This window comes from Anabas testudineus, chromosome 17 (genome assembly GCF_900324465.2).
Source record: "Anabas testudineus chromosome 17, fAnaTes1.2, whole genome shotgun sequence".
Classification (NCBI taxonomy): domain Eukaryota; kingdom Metazoa; phylum Chordata; class Actinopteri; order Anabantiformes; family Anabantidae; genus Anabas; species Anabas testudineus.
The window spans coordinates 21,485,286-21,506,156 of record NC_046626.1 but is presented as its reverse complement, the minus strand read 5'-3'; the positions used below and the strand labels follow the sequence as shown (position 1 = coordinate 21,506,156).

Here is a 20,871-nt window from a genome sequence, read left to right as displayed (position 1 = left end):
ACTTTGAAAGGAATTAAAAGAATCACAAACTAAATTAAAAGAAGAGGTAAAAAAAATACTTGTTACGGGAGTTATGAGAGGAACCTGAGTGCAGACAGAAGTCAGAGAGAACAGTCTTGGTCTCAAAGTTCATGAACTCACACCCACTTCCAGTCTCCCCTGTAAATATGCTTGGTGTGGATTCTCATAGTATTGATTATTTACCACATGACACCTCCTCTCACCTGTGTGACCAACACGTCTTTTCTCTAAATCTTTATCCACAGATGTTTCAGATCTTCATTTATCAATAATCCCATTTAAAATTATAGTTACATGAATTTAGTTTTTATCTAAATAACAAACAAAGTGAAGCATTTGTCTGTGAATCTGAGTTCATGTAAATGTTTTTCTCACCAACATCTCGATGACCAACAAACGTCAACAAACCAAAAAATCCAGACTCATGTCAAAGCATCAGAACATTGTTTATGTTGAGGTCTGATTAATACTTTGACCTTTGCAGCTTTGAAGAACAGAACCTGCTTTAAATTTCACCATGAATGAGTTTGATCAGAAAATCAGTAGCGTCCTCGTGTGGTGAACCCGAGAAAAGCACGTTTACTGTGTAGGTTTAGACTCGAGTGTAAATCTGATTTGATCAGCATTCATTAAATACATGATCAGAAAAACAGCAGCTTATGCTCAGATTGTTCAGTGAGCACTTTTACTACTTATATAGATGATTCAACACAACACGTCTGTTTACACAGCACTGAGGAAAGATTATTTTACATGGTATATTTATATTTATATGAAAAACTTTAATTTATTGAAGTCTTCAAGCCTGAAATCTTCCGTCACAAAATAAAAATATAAAACGAAGAAGAAAAATCACTTTCACTCGTTAAACTAGGACGTTGTGACTCTTTATTTGGACATTTTACATTTACATTAAAGCGAATTAAAAGTGAGGTAGAAGGCAAAAAAACATTTTATATATTAACTTACACACACACACACACACACACACACACATTTTTAAAAGTGCACTTTCAGCAGTCACTCTCTCACCTCGTTTGATTCTCAGGTGTTTTCTCAACTATCTGATTCGAGATCAACTTGGGAGAATAAAATCAATCCTGAAGCGTTGAACAAGCGTGAATCTTGATGTGTCTTTGCAAATTTTGCTTTTGACTGAATCTTTTCCCACAGCTGCTGCAAGAAAACTTCCCTACAGCTGTGTGTAACATCAGGTGAGTTTTCAATTCGGACGCGTCACTAAATCTCTTCCCGCAGAAAACGCAGCCGTACGACTGCTCACCTGTGTGGCTTCTCGTATGTTTTCTCAAGTTTGACATTTCCCTAAATCTTTTGTCACCCACCTCACAGGTGTACGGCTTCTCACCTGTGTGGATTCTCTGATGTATGTTGAACTGGGACCTGTATTTAAAAGCTTTTCCACAAGTGTCACATTTAAAATACATTTTACCTGCGTCACTATTAGAGCAGAGCTGCGGGTTGGTTTCTGATTCAGAGTGCTCGATTTCCTCCAGAGCAGGAATCAACATAACATTTTCAGTCTCCTGGTTCAGAACAAGCTGCTCTTCCTCCTGACTGATACTGACTTCCTCCTGTTCCTCTTTAATCTGTGGAGGATCTGGATCCAGACTGGAGTTCCTCTCCTGCTCACAGGGCTGCTGGTCTGTGAGAACCTCCTCCTTCTTACAGACATGTTGCTGTGGGAGCTCTGTGGAGACAAAGCAACACAACAACAGCTTAGTGATGTGAAAGTGTTTCTCACCCTAATAAAAACCTTTAGTAACTCGTTCTAAACGTCTTCTTACTCGGTGGATTATTAAAATCTGGCACGGAGGAGTGGTCTACATTGTTACTGTGGCTGCAGTTTTTGTGGTGTCTCTTCTTCAGTTCTGGATTTCTTGTTGATTCTGAGTCCACGTGGTTCTTCACGTCCTGATCTTGGCTCTGAGAGCTGTCAGGGGGGATCTGATGGTCACTGTTTGGTCCTGGTTCATTGTGGTCGCGTTCAAAAGGCTCCTGCTTCAGAACAAACTGCTGAACCTCCTGACTAGTGCAGAGTTTCTCTTGAGGTTCTGGGTCCTGTTGATCCAGACTGGAGTCCCTCTTGTGGTTCCAGAGCTGCTGGTCTCTACTGAATGGCTGCTGTGGGACCTCTGGAGGGAGAAAGAAACAAGACATGAGCAAATAAATACACGTTAAATCTCCCAACGAGGTTTTCCAGAACCTGGACCAGAGCCACAAACAGGGCTACAGACAGTGAGAGGAACCACTTCTAACCCGGTACCACAGAGAAGGAAGCTGAATGACAGAGGTCACATTTAACTATCACAACACTTCAGTTGGAACCAGTTCTGAAGAACAGAACGGGTTCGTGGCCCAGTCCTGGTCTCACCCACCGATCCTGTGCAGTTTAATCTCCGGTTTCCAAACGATCTCCAACAGTCTCCGCTGACGATCGATCTCTTCTTCGTACTCGACGATAGTTTTTTCAAAGACTCTGAATATTTCTTCAGCAGCAGCAGTTAGTCGCTCGGTGACGAACTCTCTCAGAGGAACAACTGAAGACATCGCTGCTTCTTTATTAATTCAATATTTAAGTCCAGTTTAACTCAGCACCGTCTTTAAATCAACTCCACACATCCGCAGCTTCTTTGTTTACTTCCACCGGATGTCACACTGAGAAGTTCCGGTGGAGGACTGACGTCAGCTTTTAGTTCCGCCCTCACATTTTAAAGAAAACATTCGAGCAGATTATAAAACTACTTTCTACTTTCAGCTAAAACACATTTTTACACTGAAAATCAATAAAGATGTCGCACACGGACTCTATAGCATCTTCACGAAGAATGGAGCTACCGCGGCGACAGCGCCCCCTGCTGGACGATCACAGACACAACTAATAAATGACTGAACTTCAGATTCAGAGAATTCTCTGTTTCATCACTGACTGTGTTTCTGTTTCTGTTTCTGTTTCTGTTTCTGTTTTCTTTCCCTATAGAGCATTTCTATTGTTTCTAATCTGAACATATTGCTGTTACTTCAAAGGATGATCCACTCGACACGATTCACTTCATCCAAACTTATTCTGATTTTATCCCAATATTGTCTTTAGCTTCATTATCTATTACACCCATCAGAATTTCCATCTACCACATTTTATTTTGATGTTTGTCCACATACTGATTACAACTATCAGGAAACCATGAACAGTTTGACAAAGAACGTCGTGTGTTCAAAACTTTTAATTTCTACAGTTTACTTCAAAAACAAAACAAATATCAGCTGGTTTATTTTGATGTTTAGATTACGTAATGATTCAAGTTTTAAGAAACTCTTTCTTTGTTTCATGTGTGAAGTTTTCTTTGTGTGTAGATTATTAATGTCTGCTAACTTACTCCTTGATCCACTGATCAAACTCTGAAACACTTGTAGCTCGATGAAACGAAACATTTCCTGACAACGAGCACTTTCTCTGTATGTCGGTTAAACACTTCCAGTTTGCTGAAGCTTCATCCTAAACGTGATTTTCTCGCCTGATCACAGCTTTTAAACTGATCACACCAGATTCACCACATTCATCTGAATAAGCAGCACAAACGTTTGGCTGCTTCTGAGGGAAAATCACAACTTCAGTTTATAAAGTTAATATCACAAAGTCCAGTATTTGTATTTGGATCAAGCAGCTCCTGAATCGTGACGTTACGTGTCAGATACATATTTACTGGTCCAACGGAAAATAAGCAGATATCCATTATAAAAGGATTGAGATCCTCACAGGGACCAGGACCTCCCTACATCTTATAAAAGCAGACCTATTTATTAGGATATCTGCAGCCTGTCACCTCTAAAGCCTGAAACAATAGAAATACCCAAAATTCAAAATTCATCAAAGTATGAAATGAAAGGATGTTGGCAGGATGGTACCATGAGGGATTCAGTCACACTAAAGGTTTTTTTTTTATTATTTCATTATTATAAAAATGACATTTCACTGATTTCTATTTCACTATCAGAGCTCATGATCCACTTGTTCTTTAGATACAAAGATTAAAAAGATAATTTAATGTCACTAGTTGATATTTGTAGGTACTCTGGTCACTGTCGAAGATTACAAACTGTCTAATAATACTGTCAAGAAGGAAAATATGTGGCTGAAGTACGGAGAAGCTCCTCACTTCAGTACGTGTGTCATCTCCTGTGTAAATTCATTCTCAGGTATGTTTCTAAATCCGTGGTTAGAGAGAAAAAGAGCTGCAGTATTTCTGTGGATTCTTGTGTATAAACCACTTAAACACAGCTTCTCCTAAGGCTACTGTCCTGTACGTGACCTTATGCAGTGTCCTGAATGACAAACCGAACGATGTCTTCACTCAGGTGAGGCAGCGATGTGTCTTCCCTCTTCTCCTGCAGACACTGATTTCACTCCAGAGTCTGAAAGTTCACAACATTCAACTGTGTGAGTTTTAATGTGTCTTTTCAGATCTGACCTCCGGTACTATCTTTTCCCGCAGTCGTTGCAGTGCGGCCTCTCACCTGTGTGTGTTCTCAGGTGAACCAGTAAGTTCCGACTATTTATGAAACGTGGCTTTTCACCAGTAAGAATTCTTAGATGCTGTCTCATTGATGATGTGTTACTAAATGTTTTCCCACAGGTGTTGCAAACATATGGTTTCTCACCTGTGTGGATTCTAACACGTATGTCAAATGCAGATTTATACTTAAACATTTTCCCACAAGAGTCTTTTTACCTGCCTGATTATTAAAGTAAATCTCTGCATTGCTAGTTGATCCTGGTTCTGTGTCACTGATTTCCTTCTGATCTCGGCTCTTAACTACAGGAGAGATGTGAGAGTTGAGCTGCTGGTCACTGAGTGGTTCTGGTTCACTGTGGTCACTTCTTTCTAAGGTAGGAGTCAACATAACATCATCAGTGTCCTGCTTCAGAACAAGCTGCTGTAGAGCTCCTCTTGTTCCTCTTTAATCTGTGGAGGATCTGGATCCTCTTGGTCCAGACTGGAGTTCCTCTCCTGGTCACAGAGATCTGCAGGTAGAGTGAACCACAACATGTAGTTCTGTATTTCATGTTAGTATTTTAGAAACTGTCTGTTGGTGTCAGTGAGTCACAGCCATCGTACAGTTACTATAAGTTATTATTAATCTGTGCTAAGACTTCTGCTTCTTTTGACATTAAGCCCCAAATGAATGAACCTTATTCCAATCCTTTCAGAGACCATATGTTGGAGGAGAAACTGAATTTATGACATGATTCAAACCAAAAGCAAAGTTGATCCAAAGTCAGATGGAGTGTGATGCTCCATCTCTCCTGTATTATTATTATTATTATTTCTAATTCAGAACTATATTCTTAATCTTTTCCACAAAAATAACGCTCCTGAGCCTTTTTACCTGGCTCAGCATCACCGGGAATCTCTGACATGGTACAGTTGTCACTTGTGTTTTTGTGTGTTCTCTTGTTTGGCCTGATTCTACACGTTTGCTTCCTTCCTGATCTCGGCTGTGAGAGAGGAGCTGCTGGTCACTGATTGGTTCTGGTTCACTGTGGTCACTTTCCTCATAACTAAAAGTCAACTTGCAGGATTCAGTCTCCTGCTTCTGTATGAGCTGTGCTTCCTCCTGACTGATGCAGAGCTCCTCCTCTTTCTCATCTTTAATCTGTGGATCTGGATCCTCTTGGTTCAGACTGGAGTTCCTCTCCTGGTTACAGAGCTGCTGGTCACTGAGAACATCTTTGCACACTTGTTGTTTAGGCAGGTTCTGCAAGAGGACACAAGACACATCATGATGTTATATAAGGTGCAGTAGTCAGCGCCGTCAGGTGCCTTATTCTGTGTGGACGTTCTCCTCGGGTACTACAGCTTCCTCCCACCAACCAAAAACATGAATGTTAGGTTAAAGTGTCTCTGTGTGGCTCCACTACAGACTGGTGACCTGTCCAGGGTTGAACCCTGTCTCTCACACAAACAGCTGGGATAGGCTCCAGCATTCCTGTGACCGATAAGACGACAAGTTGTTAGGATTAAAAAGGTGTTAAGGAGGTCGTATTCTGCTTAATGAGCTTCCATGTTTAACATTATAAAACATTTTAATCTGTCTCTTCATGCGACAGCTCTTCTGTCCTTGACACAGCAGAGACCTCCTCCTGTTCCAGTCCTGGGTCAAATCAAAGAAAACCTCTGTTGAACCAAACTAACCCTAAAACACTGTCTGGCAGCACCGACCCATCTTTTACTGACTTTGGTCGTCTCACTAACCTGCAGAGAAGGATTCCTGATCCACATGAGAGCAGGAGGGAACCACCAGAAACCTGCTGCCTCCAAATCACATGCAGTGAATGAACAGCAGCCCTGATACAGTGACATCAAACAGCTTCAGAAACTATTTGAAAGTTGTTAAAATAGTCTCCAAATGATTTCTCACAACACAAAACCATAACAAAAAGCCTCCGTGTTATATTTAACTTATATATAAGTTATCATAGGAACATCAACCATTTAATTAACGTCTTCAAATCAGATTCTTTTACTGTTGCAGGTGTTTTTGGTCTAAAGATAATTTACTGTCGCACTTCATTAGTTATTTATCAGCTTTTCTGGATCCACACACACAGAATGACTTAAAGCTTCTTTATAGATCATCAGTGCAGTTAGTCGCTCAGTGACGAACTCTCTCAGATGAACAACTGAAGACATCGCTGCTCCTTCACTAATAAAATATTATAGATATTAACACGACCGCACCATCTCCCAACTAACTCCAAACTAACTCCATGAAGCTACTACTCAAATTCAAATCATTTGTACAAATATCTTCCATTTATTTATTAATTTAAATAAAAAACAACTTCTGTGTTGCTCCATTTTCCAGTTCGGTTATTGCGTCTGTGGTGCTCCCTTTTTAAAAAGTCCGACTGAAGAAGCTACTTGGATGAGAAGCGAAACACTTCAACTTAACAAGAAGAAGTCCAGTTGTCATTAATCAACTTCCAGAACATCATATGATACTAACTTACAGCAGGTGACATATTATTAATATAGCATCTTTCTTTAACTTTATCTAAGCTGATGATGCTCAAGTCATTATTTTGACACCATCAGTCTAAGTAAACAGCAAAGAGAAAAATATTTCTAACATCAGTTATTTGATAAATGTTTAGTTTATTCACATACTTAACACACACACACACCCTGTGGCGCCTTCAGAAGGCAGAAAAATAAATAAAAATCAGACTGTAGTTTGGAAGGTGACAACTTTCACAACTCAACAAAACTAGAGGGTTTCTCAGCTTCAACACAGTGAGAATATAAAATAACTATAACATTTAAATGTAGGACCCATGAAACATTCCTGTAGTTGAAGCCTGTCGGAAACACAAATGTAAATAATACAGTATGAAGGAAAGAAGCAGATCAGTTGTCAGACGGACTAGAAACAGTAAAAACATACTGCAGACGGTAATATCAGTGTGGGAAATACTGATGTTACCATGTGCAGTGTGAACATTATTAAATGTCCATTGAAACTAACTTCTGTATTTTGTGACTTTAATATTCACTCTAGGTGAGAACATGATAGTTAATCAGAGATATACACTTTTATTTATTCAATAAACTGATTATTTGCATCTGCATTTGTTGATATAGTGTTTGTAGAGTCATTACTCATTCATCCAGATCATTATACTGATTTGTAGAAATACATTATTAATTCAAACAATTTAAATATATACATATATATATATATATATATACATATATATATATATATATATATATATATATATATATATAAATGATGTAGGTTAAATATACTGGTTATTCATTTATTTTATACAGGGTAGCTTATATAGTGTATGTAATGTAGTGTAGATGTTAAAACTTGCTGGATGTTACCATAAATAGCTAAAACAAGTCTGCATAAACATGTAATCAGAATATTTCTATTGCATAAAGAATAGATCTGTTGAACAAATCTGAGCTTTAATCTGATGGTGGATTTAAAAACAAAAACTCTTATACTGGTTCTGTTTTAATGTTAACAGTGTTCTTCAGTGTGAAACTGCTCTGGAGTTGTTTCAGATCAGTGTGATCAGCTGCAGCTTCACCAACAGGTTTCCAATGAAAAGGTTTGTGGGAACAGTACAAGGCTTCAGTGAAGGTGAATCTGTTAGTTCTTCCTTCAGGATGTTGAACTGAAACAACTTCCGGGGCGAGTGAGGATCAATTAAGGGAGCTGGGACCCACCACGTGGTTCCTCTGAAGGAGTTTCAAGCTTCTGCTGCTGAGGTGGGAGAGACTGTGCATACGAAACCTGCTGACCCGGTTCCGTTTCCCACGTTTCACAATAACACGACGTCTCACCTGTGTGCGTTTTTATATGATTTCTCAGTAACTTCGTTCCACTAAATCTTTCCCCACAGGTGTTGCAGGAGTACGGCTTCTCACCTGTGTGATCTCTCATGTGCACTGTCAGCTCATTACTGTATATGAAGCAGGTCCCACAGATTTTGCAGGAATACGGCCTCTCACCTGTGTGGGTTCTCAGGTGAACCAGCAAGTTACTTTTATGAGTGAAACCTTTCCCACATGTTTCACAGGAATACGGCTTCTCACCTGTGTGAGTTCTCAGGTGGACCAGCAGGTTGCTACTGCGTGTGAAACCTTTCCCACAAGTCCTGCAAGTATAGGGTATTGTCCCTGTGTGGACATTGAGATGAACCTTCAGTGCTGATATCTGCCTGAATCTTTTCCCACACGTTTTGCAGACATATGGTTCCTCCCCCGTGTGGATTCTCAGGTGCACGTTCAGGTTGGATTTGTGCCGAAATGTTTTCCCACAAAAGTCACATTCAAAAGACTTTTCATCGGACTTTTCGTCTGTGGAGTGAGGAGAGGCCTCTGCCTCGTTACTGGTACTTGTGGTTTTGCCACGTCTCTTCTTTGGTTCTGGTTCTGCATTGCTAGTTGATCCTGAGTCGACACCTCCTTCCTGATCCTGACTCACAGCTACAGGTGAGCTGTTAGAGACGAGCTGGTGGTCACCGTTTGGTTCTGGTTCACTGTGGTCGCTTTCCTCAGGAGGAATCCACATGAAGGTATCAGACTCTTCCTTCAATACAACCTGCTCTACCTGTTCTACCTGACTGGTGCTGAGCTCCTCCTGTTCCTCTTTAATCTGTGGAGGATCTGGGTCTCCTTGGTCTAGACTGGAGTTCCTCTCCTGGTTACAGAGGTGCTGCTCAGTGAGAACGTCCTGCTGACAGACCCGCTGTCCTGTGGGCTCTAGAGGAAGAAACAGGGACACAATGCCTTCTGAATTAAAATGTTATTGTTTACATGACTCATATTATGTTTTTTGTGTTCTGGTATTAACATGTACTGTTGTGAAGTTTGGTGTCCATTTCACACGGACATTAGAAGGTCAGAGATTGAGGTGAACACACGTGTTTCATTTCAAATCCCCTAACTGATCATGTGTTTAGGGCTCCTACACCTTCCCAGGTGACCTCTCAGGTTAGCTGTCACACCTGCAGCTAGCAACATCACAAACACTGTTATCTGATCACAGCACGTCACAGACGCTCCAGTGTGTCAGAGGATTTTCAGGTAGATCAGGTTGATGCTGTCCCACCTGGGCACAGTTCGGCCCACAGGAAGACTTCCACAAGCTGTCAAACCCGAACAGTCGGGGCTTCAAGCTATTTTTATAATTTTTTAAGATCCAACACTTTCAATACGATATTAATCCCTAAAGGTAAATTCAGTAGTTTGGTAGATAAGTAAGAAAGTAGTGAGATATTGGATCATCTGTCTGATGGCAGAGAGGATTTAAATCTGTTTATATATCTGAACAAGTACTTTATCCACAGAAATACCATGTAAAGTTAATGAGTAACGTGAAAGCAGCTCAGATAAACAACGACTGTCCCCTCAGTGTCCACCCACCGATCCTGTGCAGTTTAATCTCCGGTTTCCAAACGATCTCCAACAGTCTCCGCTGACGATCGATCTCTTCTTCGTACTCGACGATAGTTTTTTCAAAGACTCTGAATATTTCTTCAGCAGCAGCAGTTAGTCGCTCGGTGACGAACTCTCTCAGAGGAACAACTGAAGACATCGCTGCTTCTTTATTAATTCAATATTTAAGTCCAGTTTAACTCAGCACCGTCTTTAAATTAACTCCACACATCCGCAGCTTCTTTGTTTACTTCCACCGGATGTCACACTGAGAAGTTCCGGTCAGTGTCCGGCAGAGAGCGGAACTTTACTTTTTGTTCCGCTTTGACTGTTCATCCTGAAGTGGTAAATAACTAAGTACATTTACTCAAGTAAAGTACTTAGTTACAGTTTTGTGGTACATGTACTTTACTGGAGTCTTTTCATTTCATGTTACTTTTACTCCACTAAAATCAGATAATATTGTACTTTTACTACTTTACTTGTATTTTACAGCATTAGTTACTAATTACTTTTTGCACTTTTAGACTTTTATTTAAAAATGTTATAAAACAATCCACAATTTCCACATTTTGCTTAAAGTACCCTGTTTACCCTGAAATACTTTATCTTAACCTCACCCAGTTTACACAGCCTATCGTCCTGGAGGTTTTAAACCCACTACACGACTACGACACCTGTTCTCCACTGGTGTCAAACTTTGGTTCGGTGCCACAGGTTTGTAATTCTGGTTTCATTTTAAGATTTTTAAACTATTTTTCCAGACATTTGTTGAGCAACCTCTAGCAGTAGTCTGTATTCATCATTCCAATATGAAAAGCATGTACATGTACATTTCTTTAATTCATTCAAGTCGGGAACATCAGTCAAACCACATTTAATTCCATCTTATTAAAAGGTTTGAAGTAGAAACTAGTGGCACAAGTAAGAACCACATCAAATATTTACATATTCATTTATTATTATTAACATATGAGCAAATAAGAAGAGGTGGAAGAAGTGTTTAAGTTATATACATAGAAAGATTAAACTGTGTAATTTAAAGAAGATTAAGAAAATAAAACATAAATAATAAATATCAACACAGTAAAAATGTATGTATTATTCTAACTATACTGTCAAATAAAGGTCAAAGTTAGAAATGACATGTTTACATGTTCATGATTTCATTACATAAGTGATATTTAATGATGTTTAATTCCAAACCTCGTCGGATTCCAGATTATCAATTAAGACAATCTGCTCTTTCTTGGTCTCACCTCATCGTATATCAGTCATATTTGTTTTTTTTCTTGGTGACATTTTTATTTTCCACCAGTGCATGTTTGTTCAGCCATGAATCTGAGCAGTGTTAGGACCCAGAGCTGAGCAGCTGTCAGAGTCCAGGCACTAAATATAGCAGCAGTGTGTTGCTGAGGGCAGTTGGGGGTCATGAGGAGGTCTGAACAGACCGGATCAGGCTGAACCGTCGCTCGTCCGTCCACAGGACTGCACAGGAAACACTCTCCTCTAACAAAACAAAGAGTGTATTCAAAGACAGCAGGACTCTGAAGATCAGCTGGACGTGAGTCAGTTCAGAGTGATGCGTTCACTGACACTGTAGATTCGTTATTTTAAAGAGGGTGTGCTTTGTTTTACTATTTATTTTGTTTCTTTGTTTAGTGCTTTTATTCCTGCTGAGGTAAAGTATGAATTTATTTTTATAAGACAGAATACAGTCATAAGGAGACTTAGAGAAAGTTAGAGAAACACGGTGTGAATGCTTCTTGTGAAAAATAAAACTATTTATTTACACATCAGAGTTCTGTAAAAGACAAAGAGCTTATTGAAAACTCTGTGTTGTTTCTTACACAGGTTTTAACTGTAATTTACAAAAGCTCTAAAAACTTCTGGAGTTCGTATCTAATGAATAAAAACAGCAAATACATTCAGTCAATGACTAATTAATTAATTAATAAGTGCCATAATTTACCTGCTGGAAGAGTAAATTGACTGACAGGCTCCTCCCTCTTTTGGACCAGGTGGTTACCTGAGCCCCTCACACCTTGACTAAGGAAGCCGCTGAGGGTCAGTCCCTCCACTGACTGAAGAGGATGCTGCAGTTGTGTAAAGTCACCAACGCTCTGTTCATCAGCAACGCGCGTTCAGCCTGCAGCGACGAGCTCCTCCAGCAGGAGGCGGTGACGCTCTGCATCAACGTGTCCAAGCAGCAGCCGTTTCCCTCCTGCAGCATCAAGAAGCTGCAGATCCCCGTCTACGACGACCCCAACGAGGACCTGTACAGCCACTTCGACCGCTGCGCCGACGCCATCCAGAAGGAGGCGAACCGCGGAGGACGCAGCGTCGTCTACTGCAAGAACGGACGCAGCCGCTCGGCCACCATCTGCATCTCCTACCTGATGAAGCACCGACACCTGACGCTGACGGACGCTCTGCAGGTGGGTGACAGGCAGGAAGCTTTAGATGTAAATAATCACTAAAGAGTTCAAAGGTCAGAAACCTCATTAAAATGTGACCGTGTGAACAAGAGCTCAGTCTTAAAATGCTGCATTAATTCACAGAGGCTCCTGAGTCCTGGAAGAAGTTTGAAGGTCAACGTAGGAACAAAAGTCCTGCTGTGTCTTTTCAGGTTTTCTGAGAAATTCTTTCAACCGCCTCATGATTAAAAAATCAATCTTCAGACAAACTAACGTGAGAGATGTGGGATCAAACATTGTTTGGTTCAGTTTTCCACACTGTGCTCTGAGCTGCAGATCCACCGGCTCCTTCTGAAACACGCTGCCCTCGTCGACCCGCTCAGTGTCACTGTGGCTGTTTTATAAATTCAGTAAAACCTCAACACTGGGTTCTGTTTGTTTTTTCCTCTCAGAAAGTAAAGACGTCTCGTCACGTGATCGACCCGAATCCAGGCTTCATGTCTCAGCTGCAGAGATACGAACAGGAGCTGAAGACAAGACGAGGAGAGGCCGACTGACGGAGACACAGAGACCTTAAAGGCCTCACGCTGTCCTGAAGCGACCTCCACAGTGATCAGAGACTCTGTTACAGTTTGTGTCTGCAGGATCAGAACTGAAGCTGATTCTTGTCTATGCTGATGTTTAAAAGGCTGAAATTTGATATAACAGATACAAAATACAGAACAAGAGCTGACTCTAGGTTAGATGTCCTGACAGTAAATAGACAGTGACTGTCGCAGTAAAGCTCGACTTCCTTTTAAGATATAGATATTTAACACATTATATTCTCCACAGATGACAGAAAAACTCAAGAATTGAGAGATGATACTTGAACAATAACTTTTCTGTGTAAAACTTCAGACTTCCTTGAATTCATGTTCTTTTTACTATGAACTCGATGTCGTGCCGATATCGTGGCTGCAGTTTCACCTTCTACCTCAAGATGAACGTGCTTCCACGAAGACAGTGCAGGATGTTAAAGACAGAAGGAGTCAGGGTTCCTCAGGGAGGCGGGATGGAAGAGTGATCTGAACCATAAAGAGCTTTATCAGGAAACTCAGGGTGACTTCCAGACACTTCCAGACAGCTGGTTTTCAGCACTACATCATTTACAGGTCCGATCCGCTAAGATGTTATGTGACCAATAAAAGCACAAAGTTCAATAATTTCCTGCTGACGTCTCTGCTGCTGCTTTTATAAAACTGTGAATTATGCTGCAGATAAAGGAACATTGAAGGTCTCTAAACCCCCTGGAGACGCAGACTGGGGTCTCCAGTTATCTACTGTGGTGATAAGTAAAAGTAGCAGTACCTCTAATGACATCGCTGAGGTCACAGAGACCTTGACCTTTGACATTTTCCCACTAAAATAGGATCAGTTCATCCTGAAGTCCAAGTGGGCAGTTGAGCCAAAGCATTCTTGAGATATCAAGATCAAAAGAACGTCTCCAACCGAGACCAAAGCTGAGACACAAACGCTGTGTTCATGGGCACTACAGACTGTAGGTCATCTGTGTTGTGAGGCCTTTAGGGACAGTACAGAGTGTAAAAAAAACAAAATTAAAGCCCAGGTATCAAAAGGACCATAGATTTGATCAATTATTTTATCCTGCTTTCAGAACAAAGTGGCCAAGTGGTAAGGCGTTGGTCTCGTAAACCAAAGATCACGGGTTCGACCCCCGTCCGTGCCTGGAAATAACTGACTGTTCTTCTGTTCTGAACTCAGACTAAATTGTCCTTGAACACAACCTCAACTTAACAGTGAGTGATTTCACAGTCATGATTAATAAACTAAATCAAGGTCACAATTGTTGTGTCTTTAAAAATTTCAATAGTGTTAATAGACATTGCAGCATTTAATGATCAACTAGGACTTTTTGACCTACAAGAGCTTTTAAGTTTATTATTTATTATATAAATGTGTTTGTACCAGGTAAATTTGATGTTTTGATGATGATGATCAGAGTAAATAGAACAAATCAAGAGTTGAGAGTAAGAAAACATTATTTACATTAAGTGTGTTTGTTTCAGTCTGTACTCAGCAGCAGCACAGTATGAGTGTAGGTTATTAGCTCTTGGAAACCTCTCAACAAAAACCCAGCTATCAAAAGGACCTTAAATTCAGACAATCTGAAGAAATTCCCTCAAAGCTTTCTTGAGATATCACGACCACAAGAACAGGATAGACGGACAACCTGAAACCACGTCTCCAACCGAGACCAAAGCTGAGACACAAACGTTCAACACGGTATTCACAGAAACATGAAGCTTGTTTTTAGAAAGTCACTTTCCTTTGTGCCGCAGCTTTATAGAAAGAAAATAGCTGTCTGTCTGTGTAGAAGGTGGCGTGAGTCTATCCGCTGCAGCTTTGATGTGATGTGTTCATGGACGCTACAGACTGTAGGTCATCTGTGTTGTGAGGTCTTTAGGGACAGTACAGGCTGTAGGTCATGTGTAAAAATCAGTGTAAAAAAAACAAAATTAAAACTCAGGTATGAACAGACCATAGATTTGATTAATTATTTTATCCTGCTTTCAAAACGTCAGGCGCGGTGGCCAAGTGGTAAGGCGTTGGTCTCGTAAACCAAAGATCACGGGTTCAACCCCCGTCCGTGCCTGAGTCAGTGCTTCAATTCTCAGTATCATCAGGTACAGCTCTGGTACCCTGTGTTCAGGGACAGCACCTAGTGCAGATCAACTGTGTTGCAAGGTTATTACAAATTGTACAGAATGTAGATCATTCAAACCCCCTATTCCCTCCAGAACTTAAACAGGCTCGGTGGTAAGGTGTCGGTCTCGTAAAGCGAAGATCACGGGTTTGACCCCCGGTTGTGCCTGAAAGTAAATGATTGACATTAAATTTGTTGTGTTAAAAGGTTCTTTCACTCTCTTCTGTGCATAATCTCTGAAGTAAAATTTTATCTGTATAGAAGGTGGTGTGCTGTGTTAAGGGGCAACACGAAGTTTAAGTCACTGTGTTGTGAGGCGTTCAGGGGTAGCACAAAGTGTAGTTTATCAGCATTTGGAAACCTCTCCACCCACCAAAACAAAAACCCACAGGACCTTAGGTTTGGAAAAAACAGGCATGGTGGCCAAGTGGTAAGGCGTTGGTCTCGTAAACCGAAGATCACGGGTTTGACCCCTGTCTGTGCCTCAGAGTAACTGAAGAGAGAGAACATTAAGAAATGAATTCCCATTAGACAGCATGTAATTTGTGCTCGTTATGAACATTGACATCCGTTAATCGAAATAGAACTCTGTGAAAACAGATATCGGAAGTTCACTCAATAACACGCTCTGTGTGTTATTGAGTGAACTTCCGATATCTGTTTCCAAACAGACAGTTATTAATAAAACTAATTTTCAGTCTTATCTAAAAGCTTTTTGTAAAACTTTCCACTGTGACTGAAGCATAGTGAGATTTTACACTTTTAACACAGGTTGTGTATTGAGCTCTGTGTGGGAGAGCAACACAACACTGTGGTTAAACACATCCTTCGTCTATTGGGTGTTATATTTATATATTTCACTCACACTAATGATTATTTTCAGTCTTTTAATGGCTAATTAGTTCAAAACTAATGGAACTCAGTGATGGTAAAAAAATAAACTAAAGCATCTTGAGACAGAAAAGGTTTATTTAACAGTGTTTTACATTTCTACTGTTTGAAGCCTTTATGTGGTTTTATCAGAGCAGACTGCATCAAATGTTGACTTTGATGGTTCAGACAAATGTGGTTTGTTTTGGAGACTGACTATTGTTCCATTGATCAATCACACTGTTGATCCACTCGTTGTACTTTGACACTTTGGTGTAAATGCCCAGCTTGTCCACTCTGCCGCAGCCTTCACCCCAGGACACCAGGCCAATAAGGAACCAGGTGTCACGGTACAGGGTGACCATTGGTCCGCCGCTGTCGCCCTCGCAGGCGTCCATACTCTGTCCAAGGATGCCAGCACAGAGCACGTTGTCTGAGATGTTGTGGGACATCTGCTGGGCACAGATGCTGCGGTCAACTAGCGGGATCTTGATGACATTGAGTGCTGAGCTGTACTTCTTACTGTCCATGTCCTCTTTGCCCCAGCCGGTCACCACCGTGAGAGTGCCATTGAGGTGGAGCACTCGCTCAGCCATCTCGCGCCCTGGCAGGCAAACGGGGATGATGAATTCTGTGAATTTGACAGGATACTCCAGGTGCAGCAGGGCGATGTCGTTGTCCACTGTTCTGCTGTCATAGCTCATGTGTTTAAAGGTGTCAGTAACCTCCAGCGTGACCTCGCTGCCCTCCCGTTTGTGACGCTCGTAGTCTCCTAAGACACAGATCACAGTTTGACCGAGAGGGCCGGTGGCCAGAGTCCGTTTGTTTTTGCCTACCTCTGCAGGGAGATTGGTTTACATGAGCTTATTAGTTTGGTGTCTGCACAGTGAAAACTCACCAAGTCGTACTTTGAATTTCATGCTACTTTCAAGGCAGTGAGCGGCCGTCAGCACCCAGCTTTCATCAATGAGGACGCCTCCACAGTGAAATTGTCCTTTGGCATTCAGTAACAGTGCCTGTGCACAAAAACACTGTAATAATCTGCTCAGTATAGTATGACTTCTGGTTGACTCCATCAACCAGTGAACTTTACATGCTGTCTAGACTCCAGACACTCTGATTAGTTTATTCATTAGACCAAGGTGAAGTTTGTGCCAGATGTAATAAAACAACATTTTAATAAAGTTAACAGACTAGGGCTGCAAAGTTAATTTCATTTGGTCGATAAGGGAACATGACAAATAAAAAAAACCTGCCCCTAAAGCTCTCTATGGAAGTTCACACAGGCTGTTACAGTACAAACCGTCTTTCACCTTATCACCTCTGTTTGGCACATCCTGTCTACTGCCCCTGTGGAGCACATTTTGTGATTGGTACACATGAGCGCTCTCTCAGTTACCTGCCAGGGACTCTCCCCCTTCTTTCCCACCTCCCCTCCCACCAACCAAGGCAGCAGCCCGTCCATTGGTTTGGTGTATGATGACCTGTTGATCCTCAGACGACCACAGTAAGAACTTCCTGCAGGAGAAATACAATCAATAAAATCAATAAGGTAGGGGCGTGCTAGATAAATTTAATGAAACACACCCCTGTACTTTGTACAATCACGTCACAATATAATCACTTCACCCAGCAGCTCAGCTGCTCAATCAAACTGTTCTCACCGGTCGGGACACATTTCTTGAAGTCGTCGTGCAGTTTGTATCCTTTCAAACAGCTGCAGACCCGCGACAGGCCGTCCTTACTCTCCGTACAATCGTGGTCACAGCCGCCGTTATCCACAGAGCAGTTAGTGGCTGTTTGAGCTGAACAACAAGACAGACAAGATGAATCACTTCAATACGAGTTCATGTTCATATAAGTTATAGAATCAAGCATCAGTTCACTTATCTGCACATAGTAGATGATCTAGAATCACTCAAATCCAAACTACTTCTAATTGTAGTAGTTTTATGCAAGTACTCTGAGCTTTGAGTTAGTGTCACACTCACGCTGGTTGCAGTATCGGCCCTCGTATCCTTGGTTACAGCGACAGGCGTAGTCTTGGTACAGATCCAAACATTCTCCATGGACACAGTTGTGAGACTGACACTGGTTTCCATCTGAAACACAGTCAGAGCAAAACAAATATTGATTTACCTGTTGGCCGAGTTACGTGATGGACACACTTTGTGAAACCCAGTGATGGTTAAATTGTTCACTGTTAAGATTATTCTCCATCTGACTTAATCTAAAAATGATGTTAACTGGAGCCGTGAGCTAAAGGTCGAGTTTGACAAAGTCTTCCTGTCTTTTATCACAACCTCTGCCACTAATAATCTGTCATTTGAGAAGTTACTCAGCTTTCAGTTTAACAACAACAACAATGAAAGAAAACGTGAGTTGAGTTCTACATCAACAAGTTTTCAAACTTCTGATGGTTCAATGTACAGTGGCAAGAAAAAGTAAGTGAACATTTACATAACATAAACTGGTGAAATCTGATCAGATCCAATACAAAATCCACAAACAATATTTCTAAGCTGATAAAACATAAACAGTCAGTAAACATTTAAAGGCAATAGTGGCAGAAATAAGCAATAATTATATATATATATATATATATATATATATATATAATATCAAATTTAAATGTAAATTATTTATAACTTACTCACTTTTTATTGCTTTTGTTTTGCTTTTAGTGGATAGAAACTTACTTTATGATGTTGCTACTTCTTGAGATGGAACAAACTTACCTGTGTACACTGTCCAGAACTCCAGCTATAAACACACAGAACAAAAATTTAGTGACGACACTCATCTGACCAGTGCTGCACCAGCAATGACATTCAGAAAACACAACGGCAAAAAGAGGAAATCACAACATTACAGATTAAGGAAAAGGTAGAGACAACTCTGCAAAGAAGAGGTAATCTGGACATGACTGAAGGGGGTGATAGGAAAAGCTGGCGAACGACCAACAGGTGAGTAGAGATGATGGCTGCTCTTCAGAAATCAAAAACACAGAGCAGACAACAGGTGAGTAAGACGCACAAGTCTAAACTGGGATAAGGCCAATGTGTTGTCTGGTCACAGGAAACAAGTTTCAATCCAAGTCCACCCACAGAGTAATCGTTGATGTTTCTCCTTATCAAAGTATTATCAAAATTCAAACAGACGACATGTAAAGATGTTGAAGGCCTGAGGCAGAGGGTCAGGATGAAGCACACAGATGTAACACAGGTAAACAGGGAATCAAAACAGCTGAAGTTCCGTGAAGAGCAACAAACGATCTGGCAACTGAGTGATAGAAAGGGGGACTAAAACAGGAAACAGGTGAATCCAATGAGAAAGCGATTAACGTGGGAGTCAAAGCAGAGTGAACTGATTAACTGATTTACTGTGTCTCTTCCAAATGAGAGATGTGGGAGTGTGTCGGTTTCTTCTCTTAACATTCACATGTTTTTTACTCAGAAAGAAAACTTCTTACTGTGGCTTCCCTGGTTTGGAAAATCTCTCTGGCTTCTTCAAAGTTGCACTTTTCTTCCACACATTCCCGCTCCTTGGAAGGAGCTCTCAGCTCCTCCATGAAGGAATTCGCCCGACGAGACCGGAGCAGCATGTGGGCCTCCGGGGGGTCCGAGAACACTGAGGGGGCCAAAGACAAAAGTTTTTCCCCTGTTCATTTCCATTATGAAAGAAAATAAAGAACAGGTGGATAAAGGAAATGAGGGAACTGCACCGTCATGATCATTCACACCTGACAGACTGAGAACCGACGCTGACCACAGAGCGATGATAACAGACACACACAGGACGAGGCGGGACATGACGTCAGTCAAACCTGCTGCCAGGGAAACAAGACAGACATTGACTGGTATCAGAAAGTGGAAGGATTTAAACATTAGTATTCTTTAAACCACATCTGAGTGATGGTGTGGAGATTGATGTTACTCACCGAATTAAAGCAGGTTGAAGAGAGGAATTCTGAAGCAGCTGGAGAAACAAAGTCATAACATCACATGCATTTTTATCTCATTGCTTTAAAAGTTTTAAACCATCAAACTTTTCTATTGTAAAGAATATTGATCATTTCAGCTGAGACCTCTGAGGCCTCCACACAGACACGCAGCAAGTCCTGTGTGAACCACAACGACCTATGACCCTTTGAGCTGAACAACAGGGGCTGTCGAGTCTGCAGCGGATCCAAGACGACGTCCGAAAACCGTCACATAATCATGAAACCAAGACACAGAAAAATGAGAGGATGTCTGAGATGTTTTATACTTACATGTGAAGAATCGAAGCCCTGCACAGAGACGACGTTTGCTCTGTTTCTGCTGTGTTAATAACTGACTACTAGTGTTTACTGAGAGTCCACAGTCTGCGGCTGAACACTGTCTGCCAACGTAGTCAATACACACACAAACCTCCTGTTTATCCTCCACCCACTAACCTCAACACATCTGAATCTGGACTCGCAAACAGTGACGTTCCTGTAAATCTCCTTACATTTTACTGTCAGGTCTACAAGGCTCTGTCTAAGACAGCAGAAGTGAGATGTAGATGTTGTGTGAGCTCTACTGATCTTTCCATCCATTCAGTTTTTTTTGATTACATGTCATCATCGTACAAACCACCAGAGGTCAGTCATGATACTGTGGGATCCTACAGCAGGACCGGCAGTGAAAGGGTCAGTACAACACAATCAGGTGGGAGACTTCTGTTTTCAACAGTCATCACATGCTGGAACTATTATTTAAGGTTAAGAAAAGACAAGATACATCTGGGAGATTCACATGTGACAACAGCAGCTGAAATAACAGAAGAAAACGAAGACAACTACTGTCACAAAAGGAACAATCAGCAAAACAGGACACAGCTAAGAAACATGGGAGAT

At 41.1% G+C, this 20,871-nt stretch overlaps 3 protein-coding genes and 1 non-coding gene across 5 annotated transcripts; 2 read left to right on the top strand and 2 right to left on the bottom strand.

Moving 5' to 3' along the window:
- Positions 1–892: 892 nt before the first annotated feature.
- On the bottom strand, positions 893–10,310 carry LOC113171887 (zinc finger protein 135-like). The gene is made up of 7 exons (XM_033326466.1): positions 9,984–10,310; positions 8,266–9,320; positions 5,512–5,796; positions 4,555–4,738; positions 2,418–2,606; positions 1,827–2,174; positions 893–1,729 (listed from the first exon to the last, which is right to left on the bottom strand). The coding sequence occupies exons 1-7, from the start codon at positions 10,153–10,155 to the stop codon at positions 1,116–1,118; spliced, it is 2,847 nt and encodes a 948-aa protein (XP_033182357.1). The 5' UTR covers positions 10,156–10,310; the 3' UTR covers positions 893–1,115.
- A 1,708-nt stretch (positions 10,311–12,018) lies between these two features.
- dusp28 (dual specificity phosphatase 28) lies at positions 12,019–13,596 on the top strand. Its single transcript, XM_026374925.1, has 2 exons — positions 12,019–12,433; positions 12,865–13,596. Exons 1-2 carry the CDS (start codon positions 12,089–12,091, stop codon positions 12,967–12,969), a joined length of 450 nt encoding a protein of 149 aa, XP_026230710.1. The 5' UTR covers positions 12,019–12,088; the 3' UTR covers positions 12,970–13,596.
- A 1,400-nt stretch (positions 13,597–14,996) lies between these two features.
- trnat-cgu lies at positions 14,997–15,068 on the top strand. Its single transcript has one exon. It is a non-coding gene; the product is annotated as a tRNA-Thr (tRNA).
- Positions 15,069–16,068: 1,000 nt separating this feature from the next.
- Positions 16,069–20,370, bottom strand: proca (protein C (inactivator of coagulation factors Va and VIIIa), a). Of its 2 annotated transcripts, none has more exons than XM_026374873.2 (10): positions 20,263–20,370; positions 19,930–19,967; positions 19,732–19,815; positions 19,462–19,619; positions 18,728–18,752; positions 17,981–18,091; positions 17,654–17,794; positions 17,389–17,507; positions 16,888–17,005; positions 16,069–16,761 (listed from the first exon to the last, which is right to left on the bottom strand). In XM_026374873.2, exons 3-10 carry the CDS (start codon positions 19,799–19,801, stop codon positions 16,175–16,177), a joined length of 1,329 nt encoding a protein of 442 aa, XP_026230658.1. In that variant the 5' UTR covers positions 19,802–19,815; positions 19,930–19,967; positions 20,263–20,370; the 3' UTR covers positions 16,069–16,174. The 2 variants fall into 2 exon arrangements, with proteins under 2 accessions (XP_026230658.1, XP_026230659.1); XM_026374874.2 differs by having other exon boundaries at positions 19,732–19,818; positions 20,263–20,365.
- Between the last annotated feature and the right edge of the window lie 501 nt (positions 20,371–20,871).

Bases quoted from the DNA above. Each gene is read 5' to 3' on its own strand.
- dusp28 (XM_026374925.1), top strand. From the start codon at position 12,089: ATGCTGCAGTTGTGTAAAGTCACCAACGCTCTGTTCATCAGCAACGCG. The intron at 12,434-12,864 runs GTGGGTGACAGG...TTTTCCTCTCAG, and splicing joins CGCTGACGGACGCTCTGCAG to AAAGTAAAGACGTCTCGTCA.
- proca (XM_026374873.2), bottom strand. From the start codon at position 19,801: ATGTCCCGCCTCGTCCTGTGTGTGTCTGTTATCATCGCTCTGTGGTCA. The intron at 17,795-17,980 runs GTGAGTGTGACA...CTTGTTGTTCAG, and splicing joins GGGCCGATACTGCAACCAGC to CTCAAACAGCCACTAACTGC. The intron at 17,508-17,653 runs GTGAGAACAGTT...TTTCTCCTGCAG, and splicing joins CAAGAAATGTGTCCCGACCG to GAAGTTCTTACTGTGGTCGT.
- LOC113171887 (XM_033326466.1), bottom strand. From the start codon at position 10,155: ATGTCTTCAGTTGTTCCTCTGAGAGAGTTCGTCACCGAGCGACTAACT. The intron at 9,321-9,983 runs GTGGGTGGACAC...TTCTTCCTCTAG, and splicing joins GATTAAACTGCACAGGATCG to AGCCCACAGGACAGCGGGTC. The intron at 1,730-1,826 runs GTAAGAAGACGT...TTGTCTCCACAG, and splicing joins AGATTTTAATAATCCACCGA to AGCTCCCACAGCAACATGTC.